Below are 25,189 nucleotides of genomic sequence, written 5' to 3' on the forward strand. Positions count from 1 at the left end.
CTGTTAGAATAAACATGCAAACATACATTGCTCATTCCTCTTTTCCAGATCACTGGCTCTGTTAGATCTTTATTTACACACAATTTTCTTGGTTTTAATGCTGCATTAAATTTTAACTCAAACATGACATGGCTCGATCATTGAGGAAGTTTTATACATAGATCGTCACATAGACCATTGAGACATGAACTTGCTCACCAACATATACTCTTATACTATCATCCAGCTGTATTTTACCCTCCACCCCCCTTTTCTCTTTCACCCATTTCTTCTTTTCCCTTTTTTTCTTTTTCTTAATTGTACAGCAATGTAAGGAAAAGATTGATTGCTACTTACCATAAAAATGACACATTAAGTTTCAGACACGCACAATTAAAAGACATTACAATTAGCTTTCAGCCACAACCTTCGTCAGAAAAAGAAAGAGAAATACTCCCCATTCATTTGCACATGCAAGCATACATCACGCACACATGGCCGTTAACTCCAGCAACTCGGGCCAGAAAGTAGCTGTCAGATGGAATGTAAGCAACAATCTGGAGGGGTTAGGGAAAGGGAAGGGATAGCAGTGTAAGGGTGGGGAGAGACAAGAGTGCTGTCTGGTAGAGTGTACAGGGACCAGACTGCCAACAGGCGTAGCATCAGGAAGCTATGGGGCAGGATGGTGGGTAAAACGGAACAAAAAAGCATAGGAGCAGGGAAAGATGGGTGGGAGCATTGGTAGAGGGAAACACACAAAGAGAGTGAAAGACCCAATATGGAGGAGATGATAAGAGAGAGAGGGTGTAGATTGAGGCTAGGATGGTGAAGGGAAGGATCCAGGTGGCTCGGATAGTTATGTTCAGCTACGTGTTGTGCCACAGGGTGGTCTACTTTGCTCCTGGCAACAGTTTGGCAATAGTCGTTTATCCTGGTGGACAGCTGGTTGGTAGTCATACCAACACAAAAAGTTATGCAATGACTGCAGCAGAGCTGTTATATGAAATGGCTGCTTTCACAAATGGCCTGGTGTCTGATGGGGTAGGATAAGAATTAGCCTGTGATAGGACTGGAATAGGAGGTGCCTGGTGGGTGGATTGGGCAGGTCTTGCACCCAAGTCTTCCACAGGGATATGATTCTTGTGGCAAGGGGTTGGGATCTGCAGTGGCGCAGGGACGGATTAGGATGTAGTGGGGGTGGGTGGGTGACAGAACAGCACTTCAGGAGGGGTGGGAAGGATGTCAGGTAGGATGTCTCTTATTTCAGGACATGATGATAGGTAATTGGAACTCTGAAGAAGAATGTGATTCAGTTGTTCCAATCCAGTGTGGGTTGGTAATGGGTGATGAAGGAAGTATTCCTTTGTGGCTGGGTCTTGGAGGTGGTGGGAGAATTGGGGAAAGAGGGGGGGGGGGGGGGAGGAGAAATGGCACGGGTGACCTGTTTGTGGACTAGGTCTGGGGGATAGTGCCTGTCAATGAAGGTCTTGATGACACTCTCAGCATACTGGGTAAGGGAGTTCTTGTCACTGCAGATACACCATCCCTGGGTGGCCAGGCTGTATGGGATGGACTTTTTTGGTGTGAAAGGGATGACAGCCATTGAAATGCAGATACTGTTGATGGGTGGTGGGTTTAATGTGGACAAAGGTGTGGATGGAGCCATCAGAGAGGAGGAGATCAATGTCCAGGAAGGTGGAATGCTGGGTTGAGGAAGACCAGGTAAAGCAGATGGGAGAGAAGGTGTTAAGGTTGTGAAGAACTGAAGACAGGGTGTCTTGGCCCTGAGTCCAAATCATGAAGGTATTGTCAATGAACCTGAATCAGATTAGAGGTTTGGTGTTTTGGGAGGATAGAAAGGTCTCCTCTAGATGGTCCATACACAGTTTGGCATAAGGGGGTGCCATGTGGGTGTTCATGGCTATTCCATGGATTTGTTTGCATCCCTTCCCTGCAAAGAAAAAGTAGTCATGAGTTAGGATAAAGTTGGTAAGGTGTATGAGGAATGAGGTAGTGGGTTTAGAGCTTGAAAGGCGTTGGGTAATGTAGTGTTCAATAGTGGTAAGATCATGGACATTATGGCTGCTGGTGTATAGGAAGGTGGCATCAACAGTGACGAGTAGGTATCCAGGAGGTAAAGGAGTGGGGATGGCGGAGAGTCATTGAAGGAAGTGGTTGGTATCTTTGACGTGGGAGGCTAGATTACAGGCAATTGATTGGAGGCATTAGTGGATGAGGGCTGAAATTCTTTCAGTGGGGGCACAATAAGCAGCCACAATGGAGCATTGTTGGGTCTATAGATTTTGGGGAACACGTAGAAGGTGGGTGTGCAGAGCGTCACAGGTGTGAGAAGGGAAGGGGATTGAGGGGAGACGTTCTGGGAAGGGCTGAAGCTTTAAGCAGGGGTTAGATGTTGTGTTGGACTTTTGGGATAGGATCACTCTGGAAGAGTTTATTTGTAGGTGGAGGAGTCAGATAATTGGCAGAGGTCTTCCACAAGGTAGTCACTGTGATTCATAACAACAGTGGTGGAACCTTTGTCTGCAAGTAGGATGATTAAGTCAGGATTTATTTTGAGGCTGTATATGACAGTTCTTTCTTTTTCTGAAAGGTTGGTGTTCAGAGGAAGGGCCCTGAGGAAGGATGGTTATGCCAAGATGGAGGTATGGAATTCCTGGAAGATGCCCAGCAGGTGGTTGGGGAGGGGGTAAGGTTTAATGTTGGGATTAGGTCAGATTTGATTGAAGGGATTGGAGGCAAAGAAATGTTTCCATTGCAGGGATTGGGGAAGGAGAGCAGGTCTTTGACAAGTCTAGCACAGTTTCTGCTAATTGACTATTTTTGATCTCTTACTCTCTCTGGCAGTTCTTCATCTTTGACTTCCTGGCTCCATCATAACATGTAGGACCCTCTTAACCTAGGGTCTGAATGAACACCCCCCCCCCCCCCCCCCCCCCGTTTCCCTCCTTCCAGTTCACCATTCTTTATCCTCTGAGAAATGATTGCTCTGAAACCTAGGAGTATTGTTTTCTATTTTAAGTGTTTCTGGTGGCAGTAGTGGAAGTTGCAGCTCCTGGAAGTAAGTGCTGTCTCTTTGTAATGTGATTGCGGTCTCAACTTCAACATTCTTCTTTCTAAAACACATAATAAAGACTTCAATATGAAATGGATGGATTGCTATTCCATTTCAAAGTCTCCACTGTTTGATTTATAATAAAGATGCCTGTTAACAAAGTATAAAAATATCATTTACAAGGACAGGCTTCTGTTAAACAGAAGCACTACATCAATTTTAAACCCAAAAAGAAAATAAAGGTCACCAACTGCTCATAAAGAACTGACACCAATAAAAGTTGCCTCACTAATGTTTGTTACATGGGAGAAAAGTATATAAATGTGCTCAAATGAATCATGACTGGCAGCATATCTCATACACTGAAGTGAAAAAATGTAAACAGCTCCTAAGTTTTAACACAATGTTGCAGTGGAGCCCCACAGTAGGTTATAAATGCTGAAACATAAAATAATGAATTAAGCATAATAATATTTTAGAGTTTTAAGGGAAGGATGGTATAGCAAATGATACTTCTATAAAGTACGTATTAATTAAAACTAACTATACTGTTACAGCAGAGAAAGTAGAGCTCAGCAATTGATACATGGGAAAAATAGGACAGTAAATAGTTACATGATCAGTAGTAAGTTATTAGGACTAAACAAGACTTAATCACTTTATTAGGAACTAGCAGTGCAACAATGTGAGAACAATATACAGCAGAAGTCATTTACTTCACTTACAATATTGTTGCACTCTCAGCAGTAGTTAACCAGTAATTAATGTAAGCAGCATATGATATGTGCTATGAAAATTTACCGGATGTGTTGTTTCATTTTTAAAGAATAATATGGGACGAATTTTGTCAAAATGGACCAACCCATGCAACTGAAGTAATGTCTTCTCCAGCTTGTAGTGGCACAGAACAGCATGCTTGTAGATAAGAGCCTTTTTGAGTGAAGGTCGGAGTTTCAGAACATTGTCAAAGCATGTTGCAGACCTGGTAACAGTACAAATTGTTAAATGTCATTCAAAATACACAAGGAACAACATGATGTAGTTTCACCAAGACAATAATTAAATGGGAAGGACAGGAGGTGAAATAACAGTGGTATGAGGTGGTCATCTATCTAGTACATTTAAAATATACTGTGCCTAATGATGTCAGAGTGTCTTACACATTTAACACCATTACACACTGTTGTAAACTCATTCAACCCTGTTTCAAAATCTATGTGGGAACACAGCATGCAGGTAATGAATGATACAGAATGGAGACTGCCAGAAGCTAGTTACAGCTGGACATTGAGTGGGTAAAAGGTTCCCCACCACTATACTTACTAAGCCCTCAGAATCCTAAACCCCTCACCTGGTTCAGATTTACTGATGCCATCTTTGTGATCTAGATAGAGGGTGAGGACACTCTATCCACATTCCTCCAGAACCTCAACAGCTTCTCCCCCATTTACTTTACCTGGTCCTACTCAATCCAACAAGTCACCTTCCTAGATGTTGACCTCCACCTCAAAGATGGCTACATCAGTACCTCTGTCCATATCAAACCTACTAACCACCAGCATTATCTCCACTTCGACAGTTGCCACCATTCCATTTCAAGAAGTCCCTTCCATACAGCCAAACCCCCCGTGGTCGTCATATCTGCAGTGACAAGCGGTCCCTCTCGAAATATAACAAGAGTCTCATTGAAGCCATCACAGGCCATAATTATCCTCCCAACCTTGTACGAAAACAAATCTCCCATGCCTTATCTTTCCAGTTTCCCACCACCTCCCAAAGTCCCATCATCTGGCCACAGAGGAGCATTCCCCTCATAACTCAGTACCACCGAGGACTGTAACTACTAAATTACATTCTCCACCAGAGTTTCGACTAGCTCTTGACACGCCCAGAAATGAGAAATGTCCTACTCGCTAGCCTTCTCACCCCTCCCACAGTTGTATACCGCTGTCCACCAAACCTACACAATATACTTGTCCATCCCTACACAAAACCTGCGTCCAACCCCTTACCTCACCACTCATACCCCTCTAACAGACCTAGATGCAAGACCTGTCCCATATGTCCTTCCACCATCACCACCCACTCCTGCCCGGTCACAAACATCACCTATCCCATCAAAGGCAGGGCTACCTGTGAAACCAGTCATGTGATCTACAAGCTAAGCTGCAACTACTGTGCTGCATTCTATGTGAGCATGAAAACCAACAAGCTGTCTGTCCACATGAATGACTACTGTCAAACTGTGGCCAATTAACAAGTGGACCACCCGGTTGCTGAGCACACTGCCAAACTAGACATCCTTCATTTCAATTAGTGCTTCACAGCCTGTGCCAACACTAGCTTTTCTGAATTGCACAGGTAGGAACTTTCGCTGCAATATATCCTACATTCCCGTAATCCTCCAGGCCTCAACCTTCGTAAGTCAGTGTCCTCACTCACTAAGCCTGCCTGTTCTCATTCCAGCACTTTTCAGCCCTTATTCCACCATTGCACCAAGTCTTTTTACTCCCCCCTCCCCACCTCTCCCCTGCCCACCATCTAACCTCCTGATAGCACATTGCTGCCCTATCCTCTCTCCACCTCGTCCCTGTGCATTCCCCAGCAGCACTGCACTGTCCCCCACCGCTACCCTACTATCCCTCCCCCTCGATGCCCCAGCCTCCTCCTTACCCCCACCCAGTCACCACTCCCACCATGCACTGACTTGCTGCTCACAGTGTGGCTACAGCTGCTTGAGACTGCAGTTGCATGTGTGTGTGTGTGTGTGTGTGTGTGTGTGTGTGTGTGTGTGTGTGTGTGTGGGCACGTGTGTGTGGCATCTATTTTTGACGAAGTCCTTATGCGCTGAAAGCTTTATTTGTAACAGTCTTTTTGTTGTCCCTATCTGCGACTAAGCATCACTGCTGTATCGTGAGTGGCAACATTTCTTTTCATAATATTGTAACTTTCGGAAAATTCAGTCACATGAATGTGTCACCAACTTCTCCTAAAATTAAGAAAATTATACATTCTCTCAAAAATAAAAGCTCACGTGGTTTTGATGGTGTTTCCAATAGAGTACTAAAAATTTGTTCCCGTGTAATAAACCCAGTCTTATCTGAAATATGTAATGCATCACTACCTCAAGGCATTTTTCCAGAGAGACTGAAATATGCCATTATTAAACCCCACTCTAAGAAAGGTCATAAGAGAGATGTCAATAATTACCAATCTGTTTCACTGTTGACATCATTCTCCAAAAGTTTTGAGAAGGTGATGTATTCTAGAACAGTATCTCAGCTTATGAACAATAGTATCCTCAGCAAATCACAGTTTGGGTTTCAGAAGGTTGCTCTACCGGGAATACCATTAGCATGTTCACTAATCAGATTTTACAAGCATTAAATAATAAAATAGCACCAGTTGATATTTTCTGTGACCTCTGTAAGTCATTTGCTGTGTGAATCACAGCATTCTCCTATATGAATTAACATTTTATGGGAACAATGATATAGCCACCAGTGGATAATGTCATATCTAATCAAAAGACTGCAGAAAGTTAGTAATTCAAGCAATATAGTCCGGGGACAGAATTCTGACTGGGGAGAAACCAAATATGGAATTCCCCAAGATTTGATCTTAAGTCCACTACTGTTTCTCATATATGTAAATGATCTTATGTCTAGTATACTACAAGCAGAATTAGTTCTTTTTGCAGATGACACTAGTATATCCAAGCATACATACAGAAACAAACTTCTTAAAAAGTATCACTGACTGGTTTTCTGAAAACGGTCTTCCCCGCCATTTTTAGAAGACCCAACATATTCAGTTCTTCACATTTAGAGATACTACACGAATGATAAATATAACACATGGTGAGGAAATAATAAATAGGGTGGTTTCAAAATTCTTAGGGTTCCATGTTGATGAAAATTTAAATTGGGAAAAACACATTTTGGAACTCCTAAAACAACTTAGTTCAGCCACATTTGCACTCAGAATCATCGCAAATCTTGGGGAGAGACAAATCAGTGAGTTGACATATTTTGCATATTTTCATTCAACAATGCCATATTGAATAATATTCTTGGGTAACTCATCTTAAGAAAGAAATCTTCACTGTGCAAAAACATGCTGTGAGAATAATATGTGGTGCTCAACTATGAGCATCTTCTAGACATCTGTTTAAGGAGTTGGGCATTCTGACTACTGCTTCACAGTATATTTATTCCCTCATGAAGTTTGCAGTAAATAACTTAGAGTTCAAAAGGAACAATGAGGCACATAATTACAGCACTCCACATTAAGGTTGTCTTCAGCATAAAAAGGGGTGCACAATGTAGCGACAAAACTTTTTGATCATTTACCCAGTGACATAAAATGTCCGACAAACAGCAAAGTAAAATTTAATAACAAACTGAAAAAAGTTCTCCTTGACAACTCCTCCTATTCTGTAGAAGAACTGGAAGAATTTCTGTTACTGTAACGTGTAAAAGGTGGTGGGGTAGGAATTACTATCTCACACATATATCCTTTTTGTAAAGAAGTTCAGAATGTAACCATCTGTACAAATTAATGTGCAATGTGAATGTACAATGACTCATTCCACATAATCACAATTTATCTTGCAAAATGATCCAGGGCACATGTTACTAACTAACTATATCAAAAATTAATTATCGTATACAGTTCTAAACAAAACTGAATGGTACAGCTATACCATTTTCTGCTGTATAAGTTACCCCAGCCAAAGATGGACAACTACCTTTTGGAAAAGAAACCTTTTAAATTTAATAAAGTATGCAAGAAAGATGTTTATTGCTGTGCTGTGGAGCCCATTAGCATGGTAATGCCATCTTCTGATTCAAATTACAAGACTTTGGATATACAGCGGACTGACGTCAGCACTATAACAATAAATCAACAAACTGAGTTGTGTTTTTGGTTACAGATATAGTACAATATTGTATTACTACCAACAACCTGCTCAAAAAAGTTATCTTCTCCCTGCACATCTGCGAATGTATGTGGGCTCAAAGAAAAATGAGAATAATTAAAGAATAATCCTTATGAAACTAAAAAAATAACTTTATTGTGAAAGAGAAACGAAATAATGACAAAAGTAAAGGCATTTCATTCAAGAGTGCATCTGTGAAATCAAAATCTCATTCTGGATAACACTCAATACATTGTAACATGCTTGCATTCCCCTTGGTAGGCCATCAAAAGATGACTGAAACATTGCTGTCCGAGCCTGTACCATTAAACAACTGCAGCTCTGTTGTGGTTGTTCAGCATGTGAGGAGGGTTCCTGTGACACTGCAATCTTAAGTTCAACTGGATCTAAGTGTAGTCAGCTCTATTTATGTCAGAAGGTGCATCAGACCAACCTAAAGGAAGGTGTTCACAAGGTGGCTGCAGTGTTGTCATGCATTATCATTTCGAAAGCTGAGACCATTGCTGAAATGTTGACTATAGGGTTGGACAAAAGGATGGGATCCTATCCCGATGACACAGAACCCTCAAATTATGTTCAACGGGGATGACAGGTAGTCCAACACCTGTACATAATACCAATACAAAATATGACCAACCAATCTCCATGCTGAACTTGTGGGACTGCGTGCCTAAGATGTGAATTTGTACTGGCAGAGTCTACACTCGTCTACAATGACCCAATGCCAATGAACCAAGTTCCATTCCAAGTGTTTCCTCACCCATCTTCTCTGGGCACCAAGGTGTTGGGAGGTGTTGTGTGTAACAGACTCCCAGAAGCCAAAATGATCATATGGAGATGACCGAGTATTGTCTGGTTTGACAAACCCCTCCCAGTTGCCTTAAAAAAAAAAAGCAGCACACAGTTCTGTTACCTACTCCTCAGCAGACTTAAGAACCATAATATGCAGGCAGCAGTCATCACCTGGTGCTGTTGACAGTGGGTGACCACTACGAGGAGTATCAATGTGTTTTGTTTCACAATAGTGGTTGAATATTCAAATGACAGCACTGTGGTGGACAGCTTCTCATGCTGATGACCTTTGTAGCTGTACAGTTACACTGGACCAGTAGATGGTCTAAGTTCAAAATGGCTCTTTGAGAAATGCTTACAAACTTAACAGTATACTCCTGCAACATCGTTCTGCTCATGATTGGAGATGCAGTGGTCTCTCCTGATCTGTACAGAGAACACAGGACTACTTGCATCTTCATCTTCATTACATAGGTGGCTGTGTGCAACCATCTATTGTGGTACAGCAGTATTGAGAGAGACGAGTCTGAGAAAAATATAAATGAAAAAATATCAAACACTCATAAATAAACAAAAAATAAAAAATGATGCAAACCCTGAAGGTTGTGCAAAACTTGTTTATATCAGTTTGAAACGAATAAAACTTAAACATCTTTCCCAGCAACTGTTAACTGTAGTGTAAATGGATTAAGGGGGGGAAGACCGACTGTGGTTTAATAAAAAACTAATCAGAAGCTGCTGAGAAAACAGAGATTGTTGCGCTTTCAGTTCCACAAAAGAAATGCTTGAATGTCAACAGGCAAAAGTTAGTACAGATTTGAGTGTCTATAAAAAGATCGATGTGTGAATCAAACAACTACTTTCACTGTGACACATTAGCAAAAGATACCATTGTTTGACAGCCATAGATACTCCCGTATGGAGGACATAGAAACAGGCATCCCTCCTGCTGCAAAGCAGCTGGAAGTCTTGAAAAAAAAGTAAGTCATCAGGTCCAGACAACGTTCGAAATCGGTTTTACAGAGAGAACTTTTTGGCATTGGCCCTATACTTAGCTTGCATTTATCACAAATCTCTCACCCAGTGGAAAGTCCCAATCAACTGGAAAAAAGTGCAAATTCTAGAGCATACTCTACATTCAATTGAAATAAATTTTCTTTGGAAAAACAAATTTATATCCAAAAATCAAAATGGATTTAGAAAGTATCACCCATCCAAAACTCAATTTGCCTTCTTCTTGCATGATACCCTGTAAACCATGGATGAAGGGCAACAGGCAGATTCCATGCTCCAAGATTTCCGAAATGTGTTAGACTCAGTGGCCCATTGCAGACTGTTAAAGATCTGAGCATGTGGAATAGGTCTCAGATATGTGAGTGGCTCAAAGGCTTTTACAGTCAGAGAGCCCAGTACATTGTCCTGGGCAGAGTGTGTTCATCAGAGACAAGAGGATCATCCAGAACATCTGAGGGATGTGAGAAAGAACCACACCTGTTGTCTACATACATAAACAGTGTAGTAAGGGGCAATCTATGACTGTTTGCTGATGCCACTGTAGTCTATGGAGAGTGTTCTCTCTGAGTAATTGAAGACATATACACCATGACAAGGACAGAATGATTACTACAGTAAATAAATCCATCATGAAGGCTAGGGGAGGATTTATACTAGAAAAAGCAGGTAAGCAGTTGTCAGCATCCAACCCAGACAATAAATGGACATCATTTAGTTCCAATATGATGGACATAGAGGAATTATGGGTAAAGTTTAAATTGACAGTAAATCATTCTTTGGAGATGTATGTGCAGTAGCCATCAGAAAGATCGTGGGAAGTGCACATCGGCACGGCGCGTCACGGACAGTAGTTGCTGCAAGGAAAGTCCTGTCCACCAGAGGGCATGCAAGAATTCGGCCACGCCCTCTGCCGGTGGAACAACAACAACTCAGGCAGCACGGGCTGCGCCCAGTGAGTTCACATCGGGCACGCCTAGCAGACAGTTCCCGGTCTACACTATGTGAAGTGCGATGGAAAACGTGAATCGTGTTACTACACAATTGGCGGCAAGTAGGGTCGTTCTTTCACGTGTTGCGTCATTGTTCCGGTTTCGCAGCTTATCCACGGCATGGAGGATTTAGTGCGAGTTTTGGTTGAGCAGCAGACGGAGCTCATGGCAACCATGAAACAAGTGCTTCCGGCATTGCTCTCCACGCAGTCTGCTCCAGCATTGTTCCATCCTCCCTTTCCCCCATATGACGAGATGGCGGAGGATTGGGATGCATATGAACATCGCCTTCGGCAGCATTTCCAGGTACAGAGGACATGGACGTTGACATTCAGAAAGTTTCATCGGGCCAGGCTCCCGACGTATCGGCACACAAACTCTTTATCGATGTATTGGTTTGGTCGCGCCGATTACAACTGCAAGTAGATACGGGTGCGGCAGTTTGCTTGTTGAATGCACAAACTTACTCCGACCTTGGGTTGCCCCTGTTTGCTCCAGTTTACTGGCGTCTACGCGGTTATGGTAAACAGTCCATTCCCCTACAGAGTCAATTCACTACCGACGTTACTTACAAATCAGTCACTCGGCCTCTTACTTTTATTGTTGTCAGTGATGCGAGCTCTGCTAACCTTTTTGGATTGGATGCCTTTCAAGCTTTCGGTTTTTCTATTGCCGACACCATACAGTTGGTCTCCGAAGATGTTCCCTATCAATCATTGGAATCTTTGATCTCTAACTTTAAGGATATCTTTGAGGAGGGCCTGGGGCATGTTTCAGACTTTGAAGCTCACTTAACGTTGAAGGCGTTGGCTTGCCTGCATTTTCTATGTGCGAAGCAGATCCCCTTGGCTCTCCGCCCTCAGGTAAAAGCAGAGCTAGACCGGCTGACAGCCCTCGGGGTCATTCTTCCCATTTCTTCTAGTGAGTGGGCTTCGCCCCTCATTATTGTCAGGAAACCCTCGGGAAAATTATGTCTTTGTGGCGATTTCAAGGCCACCATTAATTCCCAATTGGTGGTGGACACCTTTCCCTTGCCTCGTTCTGATGAATTGCTCTCCATCGTGGCGGGAGGCCAATATTTTTTGAAAATCGATCTTTTGGAGGCTTATCATCAGATAACACTTGATGAGGACTCCAAACGGCTGGCTGTCATCAACACCCCGTTTGGCCTTTACCAATAGCAGTGGTTGGCCTTTGGAATATCCAGTGCCCCGGCGATATTTCAGCGTTATCTTGAGCACGTCACGTCGACAATCCCTCATTGTATTAATTACCTGGACGACATAATTGTCACAGGCTGCAGCACAGAGGAACACTTGCACAATCTTCAAACCCTCTTTCTCAAATTCAGGTCGTGGGCCTGTGTTGCAACCTGCGTAAGTCAAACTTCTTCCAACCGTCCATTGAGTATGTGGGCTACACCCTCTCTCGGCATGGCGTCCAGCCACTAGAAGTTTGGTCCAAGGTATCGTGGACCTTCCGCGGCCCGCTTCGCTGAAGGAGTTACAAGCTTTTCTAGGCAGGATTGCTTATTACCACCGGTTCATACCCAGGGCTTCCACCATAGCCCACGCCCTGTACTGCCTTCCGCGCAAGAGTGTTCCTTTTGATTGGTCGCCTGCATGCGAGCGAGCATTCACCTCGTTGAAGGGCCTCCTCATGTCAGCGCCTTGTTTGGCTACTTTTGCCCCAATAAGCCGTTGGTCCTGGCTACAGATGCTTCGCAGTATGGGGTGAAGGCGGTCCTGGCCCATCGCAATGCGGATCGCTCCGAGCAGCCACTGGCGTTTGCGTCTAAAACTCTTAGTTCCACGCAGGCCCATTATTCCCAGGTGGAAAAAGAGGCTTTGGCCATTGTCTACGCTGTTACCAAGTTTCACCCTTTCTTGTATGGCACGCAGTTTCAGTTAATCACTGACCATAAGTCATTAATATCATTATTTGGCCCCACCTCTCAGATTCCGGACAGGGCGGCCCACAGACTGCAGTGCTGGGCCTTGTTCCTCTTTAAGTACCATTATGACATTCATTTTTGCCCTACCAGACAGCATGCCAACGTCGACGCTCTTTCCCGTCTTCCGGTGGGCCCGGATCCTAAGTTCGATCGGGAGGAGATTATGTGTTTTCAATTGGATGTAGCATCCCGCCAAGTGGTTGATGGCTTCCCGATCACTAGTTCTAGAGTTGCCAGCGAAACGGCAGCTGACCCGGTTCTCCAGCAAGTAGTTCGCCTTGTTCAGCAGGGGTGGTCGTCCCGACATCCAGGCCGGGCCTCGGACCCACTTTGTTCTATCAGACAGCCTCTCAGTCTTGGAAGGAGTTCTCCTTCTGGCTATCGATGATACAGCTCGTCGCGTGGTTGTTCCTGCAAGTTTGCGAAGGGAGGTCCTCACGTTATTACATGAGGGGCACTGGGGTGTTTCCTGTACTAAAACCTTGACTCGCAGGCGTGTGTACTGGCCCGGTATTGACAGAGAAATTGAGCACTTGGTGGCTGCCTGTTCCCAGTGTGCGAGCCAACAGGCGTCTCCCAGGTCAGCGTTCTCTTCATGGCCACCTGCAACACAGGCATGGGAACATGTTCACATAGATTTTGTGGGCCCGTTTCTAAATGGATTTTGGCTCATTGTCATTGATGCTTATTCCCGATTCCCATATGTGGTTTGCTGCTCCTAAACCACTTCAGAAGTTGCAATCCAGGCACTCGCAAAAATCTTTTCTGTGGAAGGTCTGCCAGTCACCCTGGTATCGGACAATGGACCTCAGTTTATTTTGCAGACCTTCCAGGATTTTTGTAGGCGCTTCGGTATTCGGCACATTTGCTCTCCCCCCTTTCATCCACAATCATATGGGGAAGCCGAGCACATGGTGCGCACATTTAAGATGCAGATGAAAAAGTATGTGCATATTGCCTTTATCGCTTAGGTACTTTGGCACCTTTAGGTATTCCAAACATTCCCATATCCTGTTTCAAGGAATGCTTTCATATGCTTTTTCAATGTCCATAAATGCAACCACAAGATTTCTTCCATATTCCCAATACTTTTCTGTCAGCATTCTTACTATAAAAATAAGATCCATTGTACCTCGCTCTCTCCTGAATCCACATTGTTCTTCCTCAAGCGAAGGTTCTACTATCTTTCTAATTTTTATTTCTGTGATCTGTTCTACTCAGGATGTGTGACAGTAGCGTGATACCTCTGCAATTTATATGTTTTTATTGACTGCTCTTTTTGAACAGAGGGATGATGATTCCTTTAATCCAATCTTCTGGGATTTTCTTTTCTTTCCAAACCATTGACAACACCCTATATAGCCCATTTAAGTCTAATATCCCAGTTGCCTTTATCATGTCTGAGCGGAGATCATCAAAGTCTGTTGTTGTTGTTGTTGTTGTTGTTGTTGTTGTTGTTGATGATGATGATGATGATGATGATGATGACAACGATTTGGGTTGAGGGGGCACTCGACATCATGGTCATCAGCACCCTGTCGAAAAGTCAGCAAGAAAATCTAATGGGTGGGGACGAAGCCTGTTCCCACATGCGCAGCAGTTTATAATGTATTAAAGTCTGCCACCCTTCCCCACCAATTCAGGGATGAGGCCCGACAGTTCACAAAATTTCACCATTCTGGCAACATTGGTATCGGTATCTGTGAGGATGGTGGGCAGATCTCCAGCTAGACTGAAGGCTGCCCTAATATCAGTATATAAGGACACACGTAGCCACAATATGCTGAACTGAAAGTGGCATGCCACAAACTTCATAGAATGGTGGACCCTCCAGCCGGAAGAGGAAGCCATGTGTGAAAGGGCTATGCCTGGTGCTCCTTCTAGCAGTGAGGCTAACATTAAGTCCGCCAAGCCTCTGTGGTTGATTTGAGTGACCACAGTTTGTTGTCTGTCAGCTGCAATCCTTCAGTCTCCCACTGACACATGATGCATCTGTCAGAAAATGAGATGGTGGCGTGCAACAGGATGGGAAATTGATGGGCAGCACTATCCCAACATGCTTCCTTGGTGCCTTTGGCAGCCATAACATTATCCTGTAGCCCAATGTGGCCAGGTACCCAGCAAAAGATCACCTTCTTGCCATGGTGTTGGAGCTACTGTAAGGAGTCATGGGTGAGCTGAATCAGTGGGTCTACTGGATACATTTGGTGAAGTGCTTGCAGTGCACTAAAAGAGTTGGAACAGACATAAACCGTGTACAGTGATGTCTGTGAACCCTTTCCAGTGCCATCAGAATGCCATATAACTCTGCATCATAATTTGAAAATTGTTCTGGAAGACACACTTTAAAAACCCTATCAGGGAAAACAGCAGAACAAATGAGAGCATTCTCCTGCTGGGCTCCATCTGTATAAATAATTATTAAACTGTGGTATGTACTTATAATAGACGAAAACAAAATCTAGAGTACAAGTTTTCTTGTACTGTGCCAAGGTTAAAATCACTTTGGGCCTCTGAAGATGCCAAGGCTGCAGTGCGTTCCATCCCTGGGAGTGTATTTTGATGCTTGAGAGATCTAGATCCTTGAGATAGTCTGTAGCACTTATACCAAATGGCTTGGTTACTTGGGGCCGACTCCTGAACATTTGTTCAAAGGTGGGTTGGACCACTGAACTAAATGCCAATAACTGAGGTGACACTGAGATTTTCAGCATCTGTTGAGCTAAAAGGATACATTGCTCAATGGTGATGGTACACCAGCCTCTGCACACAGACTCGGAACTGGGCTGGTCTGAAAGGCTCCAGTCGATATCCGAATACCCTCATGGTGGACAGCATCTAACATTCTGAGGGAAAGGGAGAAAGCTCATCGATCTGTAGGTTTAACTACCGCTTTCTTGGACTTGAACTACTTTTCGAAGAACGTTTTCCTTTACCGACAGGAGAAGATGGTTTCCTGAGTTGCGGGGAAAGCTTATTGGCTTCTGATGTAGGGAAGTGGTATGTGGCTTAGGTGGTAAGCCTATTGCTGATGGATTCCAAACAACATCAGTTGCAAGTGGAGCATTTCCCCCACAGGTACATCAACAAGTGCATGTGCTCGTACTTGAATCTGTGGTCTGAGTTTGTGTGGAGGTATCACACCTAGCGATTGGTGTCTTAAGGCCTGATGTGAAAGAAGTAGCAAAAACCAGTGGTTGCATAAGCTTTGAAAGCTTTTTTAGCTTCACCATAGGGTATGCGTCAATTTGCTTTTAACTCCTGAATTTTCCTTTCCTCATTGTACACCCCACACTTTCTGCTCCACACTGGATGATCCCCAGAGCAGCAATAACTGGTTGACTCATGAGCTGAGCCTCCACAATTGCCACACATAGCCTTCCCATTACATCCCATAGCGGTGTGGCCAAATATAGCGGTGTGGCCAAATATTTGGCATTTGTACCACTGCATTGGGTTAGGAACAAATGGGCAAACTTTAAGACGGATATAGCCTGCAAGGATATGTTCAGGTATGGAGTAAATGTTGCCCATTTTTCCAATTTGCCACTGACTCTCATCATATATCTCCACACTTTCGTGATGCCCATATTTTTCCATTCTTAAAGTAACTCTGTGGGGTCCACCTCCATTATTTCGGAGCATGTAACCACACCGTTACTAAAGTTAAGGGTGTTATGCAACTCAGCCTCGACTGCATAGTCACCTAAGCCCTTACATCCCAGAAGCTTAGATATTTGGTTGGAATTAGTAGTTTCAACTAAAAGTGTTCCATAACGAAGTTATCTGACACTTTTCAGAGTCCAAGCTATACCTTCCAATGCCTTGTCAATATAGAAAGGGGATATCTTTTCAAAGGTTCCCCATGTTCGCTTGATTACAATGAGAGTGATGGCCCACTAATGCCCTGTTACCATAATTCTGAGACTTCTTTATGGGAGGACCGAGCACCCGATCTCTCTTTGAGGAGGGAGTATAGGTACTGACTGATGGTACACTCGTCCCATCAGGGGTAGTAGTTTGATGAGACCATTCCAAAGGGACCCCATGAGACACTAGGAAAACAACCGTCAACCCAGGCAGAGCCCTGCATGCCTGAGCAAGCCTTATACAAATGGGGGGAGGGGGGGGGGGGGGGTGGCAGGTGCCCCAGAGGTTGCCCGCTAAAGACTGTTTTACCTCAAAAGCCATGCCATTCATCTCATCAGCATGTAGCACATCTTGAGGTTGAGGGGCTTTTTATAGAGGTGTTTACCTTCCTCATGGTCCAGGCGGTGAAGCCAAGACCCCTGTTCTCTGAAACAAACAACATTCCACCACTGCATCACACAGTGGTCACTGAAGTATGGCCAGATCTCACAGTTACAGAAGACTGGTGGCACTTACCAGTCCGCAGCTCAGGAACTCTGGGGTCGCCAAGCCTGTACTCGGCAAATGAATGCCGAGCCCCCGAGGGGAAACCCTGTCGACTTTTCATTCCATACGGTCTTTAATGCTGTTTCTACCTTGTGCCACATTAATGGGTATCTGTTGGTTTGGACTTCATTAATTAGTCTACAGTCGTTGTGTAGTCCCCATCTCCATTTAGCAGCATGTTGAAGTACTTTTTCGTTTCATTCCTGGTCCCTTCCTCTGTTCTTTAAGTTACCTTCTTCTGTTTCCAGGGCAAGGATATTTATACACTCATTTCGTTTATGCTTTAGTACTTTGTATAGTAATTTCTTCTTCCCTGACAGTCTTCCTCTATCCTTGTAGTAAAGTCTTCCCATCACTTTTCCTTTTCCTCCTGGGTCAGTCTTTTTATAGCTAGTTTCTTTCTCCAGTATTCCTGAGCTAGATGTTCAATTGCCAATTCATTTCGTCTATCATCTGTTTTCTGTTCTTCGTGGTCTAATTTTCTTTTCCGTAAGTTCCTATCTCTTACTGCTGTCTTTATCTGATCATTCCACCAAGGTGTTTCCTTCTCTTTTGGTGTGGCACTAATTTTTACACAGGTGTCCACGGCTTCTCTAACAGGGGTCTTTTTGAATAAGGAGCACTCTTCTTCTACTCCTTTCCCAGTTTTGGATAATTTGGCTGCTATTCGTGCTTTATACTTTGTATTTTTTTCCACGACCTTCGACAACCGAGCCTTAATCTTTGGCACTCTCGTTGTTTAAATTTTTGTGCTTGAGCATCTTTTAGGCCAGCAGTTAATAGCCAGTGGTTGCTATTTAGGCACACACTGGGTATGAATTTAACGTATGTAACATACTGATCAGCTTTTCTATCAGTGATGATGAAGTCTTTCACAGTCTTGAGCTTACCATCCCAGCTGTATCTCATTATTTTATGACTTTCCCTCTTCTGATACCACATATTCTTTATGGCTAAGTTGTTTTGCACACAGAAATCAACTAGGTTCTCTCCCTCTGGGTTCCTGTTCCCATAACCGTGAGGATCGATGATGTTTTCACATCCTAGTCTTTCCTTACCAACTTGAGCATTCAGATTGCCTATAACGATGGTGTTCTCCTAGCTGTTATTTGTTCTTAAGTTCGTTAAGGAAATGTTCTTTCTCTGCCGTGGTGCATCCTGTCTGTGGTGCGTATACTTTCGAAACAGTATGCTGTGTATTACCAGTCCTTAGTCTCATCTGGATGATCCTGTCATTCAAATATTTAACACCTGTCTGTATGACAACTCCATTTTTGGAGTCACTGCTGTTTCCACTCCAGTATAGCACATATCCAATTCTCAGTGGTTTCTTCCTACAGCTTTTCCACTTTGCCTCACTCAAGCCCAGTATCCAGAGCTTATGCCTGTCCATAAGACCTACTAGTTCTTCACATTTGTTGGTGAGAGTGAGGATATTGGGCGTATCAATTTCCAGTTGTTCCTTTTTGGGACGGTTTTGTGTCTTCTCATATCTTTGTTGAGCATCAGACATTTGTCCGTCATTACTTTGGGTGGTACTAGAAAAACTGTCATGTCTTGTGTTTAATTCATTCTTCCATCCGAGGCTTGGTTTAGGCTGGACACATGTTATATGGAATTTTTTATTCAAATTAGTCTGCTCTACCATGTCCTAATTCCTCCTGAAATTCCTTATGGACAAAGTAAAGAGATTTCTGCTTTTAAAATGGTATTGAAGAAACATAGCCATTCAGTATTACAGCAGGTGTGTACGAAAATAACTGTAGAGCTATCTGTAATTTTAGCATACTGCAAGATCAGTATCAAGTGTGGCAGTGTTAGTAGACAGTCTGTTGTGATTTCCATTAGAGTGAGTCCAGGAGACTTTATGAGGTTGTTCGGAGGATAGTAGTTTTTAAAGTTTCCAAATTCATGACCATCCTGTATTTGTGTCTTCCAGCAGGTAAAGGTTCCAAAGCATGGGGACACTTCTATCACTTATCTTTACTATTTTCTTTACTCATTTTAGTGTTGTCTTAAAAGTCTCTTTCTCTTTCTTTCTTACTTAATGCTCTTTCAACAAACTTATCAACTTACACAATTACAGGGATCAAATGCACTAACTCCTTCCAATTCATATGATGGAAAATGAAACAAACAAGCAATTTTAACATGAAGAGACTAACTGTATAAAACTTTACATAGAAGGTTATATGAGGATGAATGGAGATCCTTAAAATAATTTTAAGTACGGAAATAGTGAGCTTTGTACTCTTGCAATAACTCAGGTAGTTAATAAAACTATTAGCTGACTGAAAACACCAGGATTCACAAATGTGTGTTATATTTGTCATGACCAACACGGTTTGGCCATCCTTGTGAAGAATGAACTCCTAGGGAATTTAGACACAAAAGTGATACCAGCAGAACATAAGATTGGTATAAAACTGGGAGAGCTGACATTGTATAATGTCTCCATCACAGAAATAGCCCACTGGTATTCTGGCTAACCATCCAGCAGTTTATGCCCGTGATTTTAACTCTCAATACATCAGGTGGAGGTATCTGATATCCACAGCTGAAGGCATCACATTAATGACTGAGCAGGACCTACATCTTGTGTTCAACCCCAATGATACAGTGACCTACAAATCAAAGACATTGGTGTACATCATCAACATTTGACATGATGTTCATCACATGCAGAGCAACAGACACATCTGTGCAAGCTACAAGGAGGGTCTTCGAGGCATTCCTACAGAGCCAGCACTCTCTTATATTTGCAGAGATTTAGCTATCAATCCCATTTATAAAAAGCCCCTGCAATTCCCACACTGGTACTAGAGGAATGCTGACTGAAAAAATTTAGTTTCCAAATAGTCACAAAATGACATGTGATCTCAAATTAATTACATATTTCTAGAGTCCCAAAAGATTTTTGATACTATTTTTTCAGCGCAGCTCCTAATCAAATTGCATGCCAATGGAGTATCATCTCAGTTGTGGGTCAGGATTCACAATTTCCTGTCAGGAAGGTCACAGTTTGCAGTAACTGATAGAAAGTGATTGAGTGGAACAAAAGTGATGTCTGGCGTTCACCAAGGAAGTGTTATAGGCTCTCTGCTGCCTCTAATCTATATAAATTATTTAGGAGACAATCTGAGCAGCCATCTTAGATTGTTTGCATATGATACTGTCATTTGACATCTTGTAAAATCCTCAAAAGATCAAAACCTGTTGCAAAATAATTTAGACAAGATATTTGAATGGTGAAAAAGTGTCAAATTGCTCTAAATAATAAAAAAATGTGAGGTTATCTACATGAGTACTAAAAGGAATTGATGAAATTTTGGAAACATACAAATAAATAACACAAATCAAATAATAACAATCATGAACAAACTTAAATTGGAACAATCACACAGGTAATGTGGTGGGAGTAAGACAATAGATAGGATTGACGGAGGACACTGAAAACGTTCAAAGAAGGGCAGCTCGTTTGTATTATGAAATACGGGAGAGAGTGTCATGGATGTGATACGCGAGATGGGGCGGCAGTCATTAAAACAAATCATTTTTCATTGCAGTGACATCTTTTCACAAAACTTCAATCACCAACTTTCTCCTCCGAACATGAAAATATTTTGTTGACACCCACCTATATAGGTAGAAATGACCATTGTAATAAAATATGAGCTGGAGAGTGGTTATGCAGATGTAGGTGCTACAACCTATATGGAGAAAGGCTTCCAAAACAAGATGAAAACCAACCTCATTCTTATACATCTAACATCAGCTTATGATGCCATATGGTCTGAGGGGCTACTGCTTAAGTTAACTAAAATTATCAAATGCAAACAGACTTACACTTTACTTAAAAACATGTAACAAACAGACATAATCAATGTTTCACTTCATGATATGAAGAGCAAGGGAATGGTTTTGAATAATAGCTTGCCACAAAGTTCTACACTAACAATCATTATCATCAGTCTATATACCACTGACATACCAGACACAACTTTACATAAAGCTCATGAAATCAATATATATGAAACAAGCTTCAAAATTTCTGATTGTGGCAACAACCATTTCCTTCATTATGTGCCACTGGAACTTGATACAGTAAGGATAATAATGTTAATGTTGCATACTACAATAACTGAAATTCCAGGGTGGAAATAATTAATGAGAAAAGAAGGAAGGCGGCTACTCACTTGTAACCGATTGTTTTTAGGTACACAGACAACCACACAGATTTCCAAAGGCACCCACCATAACATAAAATACAAGCGTAAGTTCATTTATTTATTTGTTTTCTCCTACGTCATTTACAAATGCAGTTATCATGCTAAATGATTACCACAATGTATTAATCACAATATTCTTATAGCTCTGTACAGAATAATTGTATTCTTTACAAATGTTAAATAATATTATATCATATTACAAATGTTATTATATTACAAACATTGTTTAGTCACTCCATGGCTGAGTCAGAGAGCCTGTGTATGTCCTTCGGTTCACCCTCATAGCCATGCACTTCAAACAAAAGTAAATGGTCCATTGGTTTTCACTGTACTAACTTTCAGGACTGGCTGATAGGCCCCATTTGTTCATCAGTTGTTTAAATCTACCAACACACATTCTGATATGATTCAGAGTTGTCCGCAATTTCATCAGGAGATGGAATCATTTGATATTCTTGTTGGGGTCATCCACAAAATTTCAGTTCTTATGTCCATAGTTCTTTCTAAGCTATCTCTGAGTTGAAGCCTTGCACTTATTCACAGATTTTTCACAAAAGTGACCACGATTTATGTCTGTCTGCATGTTCCAAGTCTTGGTGTAAGAGTGTTCTGAGTTGTCTAGGATTTTATTGTATGCTGTTGTGGCTAACTGTGATAACCTGTGTCAGCGGGCTCTATGTTTGCAAGGCCAAGGAACCAGGTATCTGAAGTAGCCATGCATTCTCCCCTTCAGTTGGATGTCCATCTTAGCTATGTGTGCACTTCTCATCCAAAATGGTGAACAGTACTTAGCCACAAAATGGACAAGGGTTAGTGTTGAGGTCCTCAATGTGCTTGCTCCACAACATTCCAGCCAGTTTCGATAGGATAGTGTTACATGACTTTAATTTCTATTTAGTATCTACTAGATATCAACAGCCACAGTACCCAGTGGGGATATAACAACACCAATGAGGATGGGGAGGGAGTAATGCAATGGGTGGACATAGAAGACGTCTTCTTGATCCATGATCTAAATGATAAAGGGACTTTCCACTTGGCTAGATGGAAAAGAGACTACGACCCCGATCTGTGCTTTGTTTCCAGAGACGCCAAAAAGCTACCATTACGCTGCAATAAACAGATCTTGCCTGATTTTCCTCGTAGCCAGCACAGGCCCGTCCTGCTACATGTTGGTATACAGATTCCAATAGTGAGATCTACACCTAAACCTCGATGGAATTTTGGCAAAGCCAACTGGGAAGACTTTACCGTCAAAATGGACCACAACATCCAATGGAACCCACCCGCATCGAAGAACTACAACCGCTTTGTGGGATTACTCCTAGCCATTGCCAAAAAACACATTCCCAGAGGCTACAGGAAAACCTATATTCCCAGCTCGAGCCAAGAATGCATAGACCTATATAATGCATATTCGCAAAACAATTATCCTGAAATTACGGACGAGCTTCTCCAATGCCTGGACTCAGCAAGACGAGAAAAGTGGCACACACTCATGAAAAATATGGACTTCAAGCACTCCAGCAAGAAAGCCTGGTGCCTTCTTAAAAACCTAGGTGAAAGCTCCATTAAAACCTGTATGGGTGGCAACATACACCCCAAAGAGGTAGCAAACAGAATAGTTAACCTTACGAGAAAAACACCACGCATCAACAAGGATAAGACTATGAAAGTAAAGAAAGAACTGAGAACCAAGCTCCGACAATCCACACCCGACAACAATTTCTCAAAAACCTTTACCATCCTAGAGATCACAGAAGCACTGAAAGAAATGAAAATGGGTAAAGCGGCTGGTTTAGATGAGGTCTACCCCGAGGACCTCGAGCGCTACTGTGGCTAACTCAGTTTTACAATGACATCCAACGATCGGAAACACTACCACCACTATTTAAACAAACCAAGATCATCGCCATTCTTAAGCCTGGCAAAGATGGAAAGCTCCCAGAGGACTATAGACCTATAGCTCTTCTAAGTGTATGCTACAAACTATTGGAGAGACTTATTCTCAACAGAATAAAACCCATTGCTGAGAATTTCATTCCTATTGAACAAGCCGGATTTAGACCCAGTTGGAGCTGCTGTGATCAAGTATTATCTCTTACCACACATATTGAGAGTGGATTTCAAAGGAAGAAAAAGACAGTCGCTGTGTTCATAGATCTATCATCAGCATATGACAGTGTGGAGGGAGGCAATGATTCTTAAACTCCAACGCATTATTCCTTGCAAGAAAACGGCTACCCTAATCAACAATATGCTTTCAAATAGATTTTTTGAAGTACTCCTAGATGGAGAGATAAGCAAGAAATATAGGTTAAATGATGATGGCCTGCCCCAAGGATCCGTGCTAGCTCCATTACTTTTTTAATATATATACCTACCAGAGACATCTTCTAAGAAGTTTATCTATGCAGACGATATTGCTCTCACATATCAACATCAAGACTTCCACAATTCCGAAAGAATCATTGAGGAAGACCTTATCAAAATGGATGAATATTTCGAAACACGGAGGCTCAGACCTAATACTTCTAAAACCCAAGTCTCCTGTTTCCACCTCAACAAACTATGCACCCCACGTAGAGTTCAGAGGCCAGCTGCTTAACTACAATCCCCTCCCAAAGTATCTGGGAATTGCATTGGACCGATCTCTGACGTACAAGGAGCACTTATACAAATGCGCAGCAAAAATCAAAACCAGAAATAATGTCCTACACAAACTCACTGGAAGTAGCTGGGGAGCAAGCACCACAGTTCTCAGAACATTTGCTCTTGCACTAGTATATTTGGTGGCTGAATACTGCGCTCCGGTCTGGCTAAACAGCACTCACACAGCAACGGTGGACACCCAGCTACACGACACCATGAGGCTCATCTCAGGCACTATTAAACCGACGCCCCACCAATGGCTCCCGGTACTGGCTAACATAGCCCCACCTCATCTAAGTCGAAGATCTGCACTGAAAAGGGAATAGCAAAAGTGCGCTAACAACCATGACCTACCCTTACACGAAGACTGCAAGAATCCCAGCCACAGGCTCAAGTCGCGTAAGCCATCATGGAGATTAGGGCAACAGCTGATCGAGGACAATTATGATATCGACGAAGCCTGGCGTCGGGAATGGGATATGTCTAACCCTGATCACCTTAACTTAGTCTCGGACCCAACTGTACGGCCCGAGGGCTTCGGTCTTCCCAGAAAATCATGGACAACTTTAAATCGTATCCGAACAGGCTATGGTAGATGTAAGTACTGGAAGCACAAATGGGGACAGACTGACTCACCCAGCTGTGAATGTGGGAATCCACAAACTCTACATCATATCGCAATGGACTGCCCTACGAGGAGATTCCCTGGCACAATGCAGGAGTTGCACCTCCTGGAGGGAGATGCTTCTGGCTGGCTGAGGGACTTGGACATACAACCATGAGTCTGGTCTACTCTTTTCCTCCTGAAAAACCTATTACTAGATACTATTACTATAATTTCTATGTATTTTTGTGTATTTTGTGTTTTACTTCCTTTTTTAGATCTAATTTTTTTTTTTTTTTTTTTTTTGCCTGTAACATATTGACCATTCATTGTTTTACACGTTGTTTGTGTTATTACTTACTTACTGCTGTATTCTATTAGCCATACGAAATATGTATATCTACTAGATATGAGCTACATCTTAGGGTGCAATTTAACTTCACCCCCAAGTGGCTCAAATGGCTCTGAGCACTATGGGGCTTAACTGTGGAGGTCATCAGTCCCCTCACCCCCAAGTATCTAGGCTTATCCCCACACCTGATACT

General features: G+C 42.6%; 1 protein-coding gene across 3 annotated transcripts in view; it reads right to left on the reverse strand.

Annotated features, from left to right (window-relative positions):
* LOC126175426 (tetratricopeptide repeat protein 17) overlaps positions 1-25,189 on the reverse strand; it is a 310,821-nt gene that overhangs the window by 198,190 nt on the left and 87,442 nt on the right. For all 3 annotated transcript variants that reach the window (XR_007535560.1, XM_049922224.1, XM_049922225.1), the window contains exon 6: positions 3,915-4,034. Coding sequence is in view for 2 of the 3 variants with exons in the window: in XM_049922224.1 (XP_049778181.1) it covers positions 3,915-4,034 (120 nt within the window). In the remaining variant the exon portion in view is untranslated. The remainder of the gene's footprint in view (positions 1-3,914; positions 4,035-25,189) is intronic.

The sequence above is a fragment of the Schistocerca cancellata genome, chromosome 3 (genome assembly GCF_023864275.1).
Source record: "Schistocerca cancellata isolate TAMUIC-IGC-003103 chromosome 3, iqSchCanc2.1, whole genome shotgun sequence".
In the NCBI taxonomy this organism is placed as follows: Eukaryota; Metazoa; Arthropoda; class Insecta; order Orthoptera; family Acrididae; genus Schistocerca; species Schistocerca cancellata.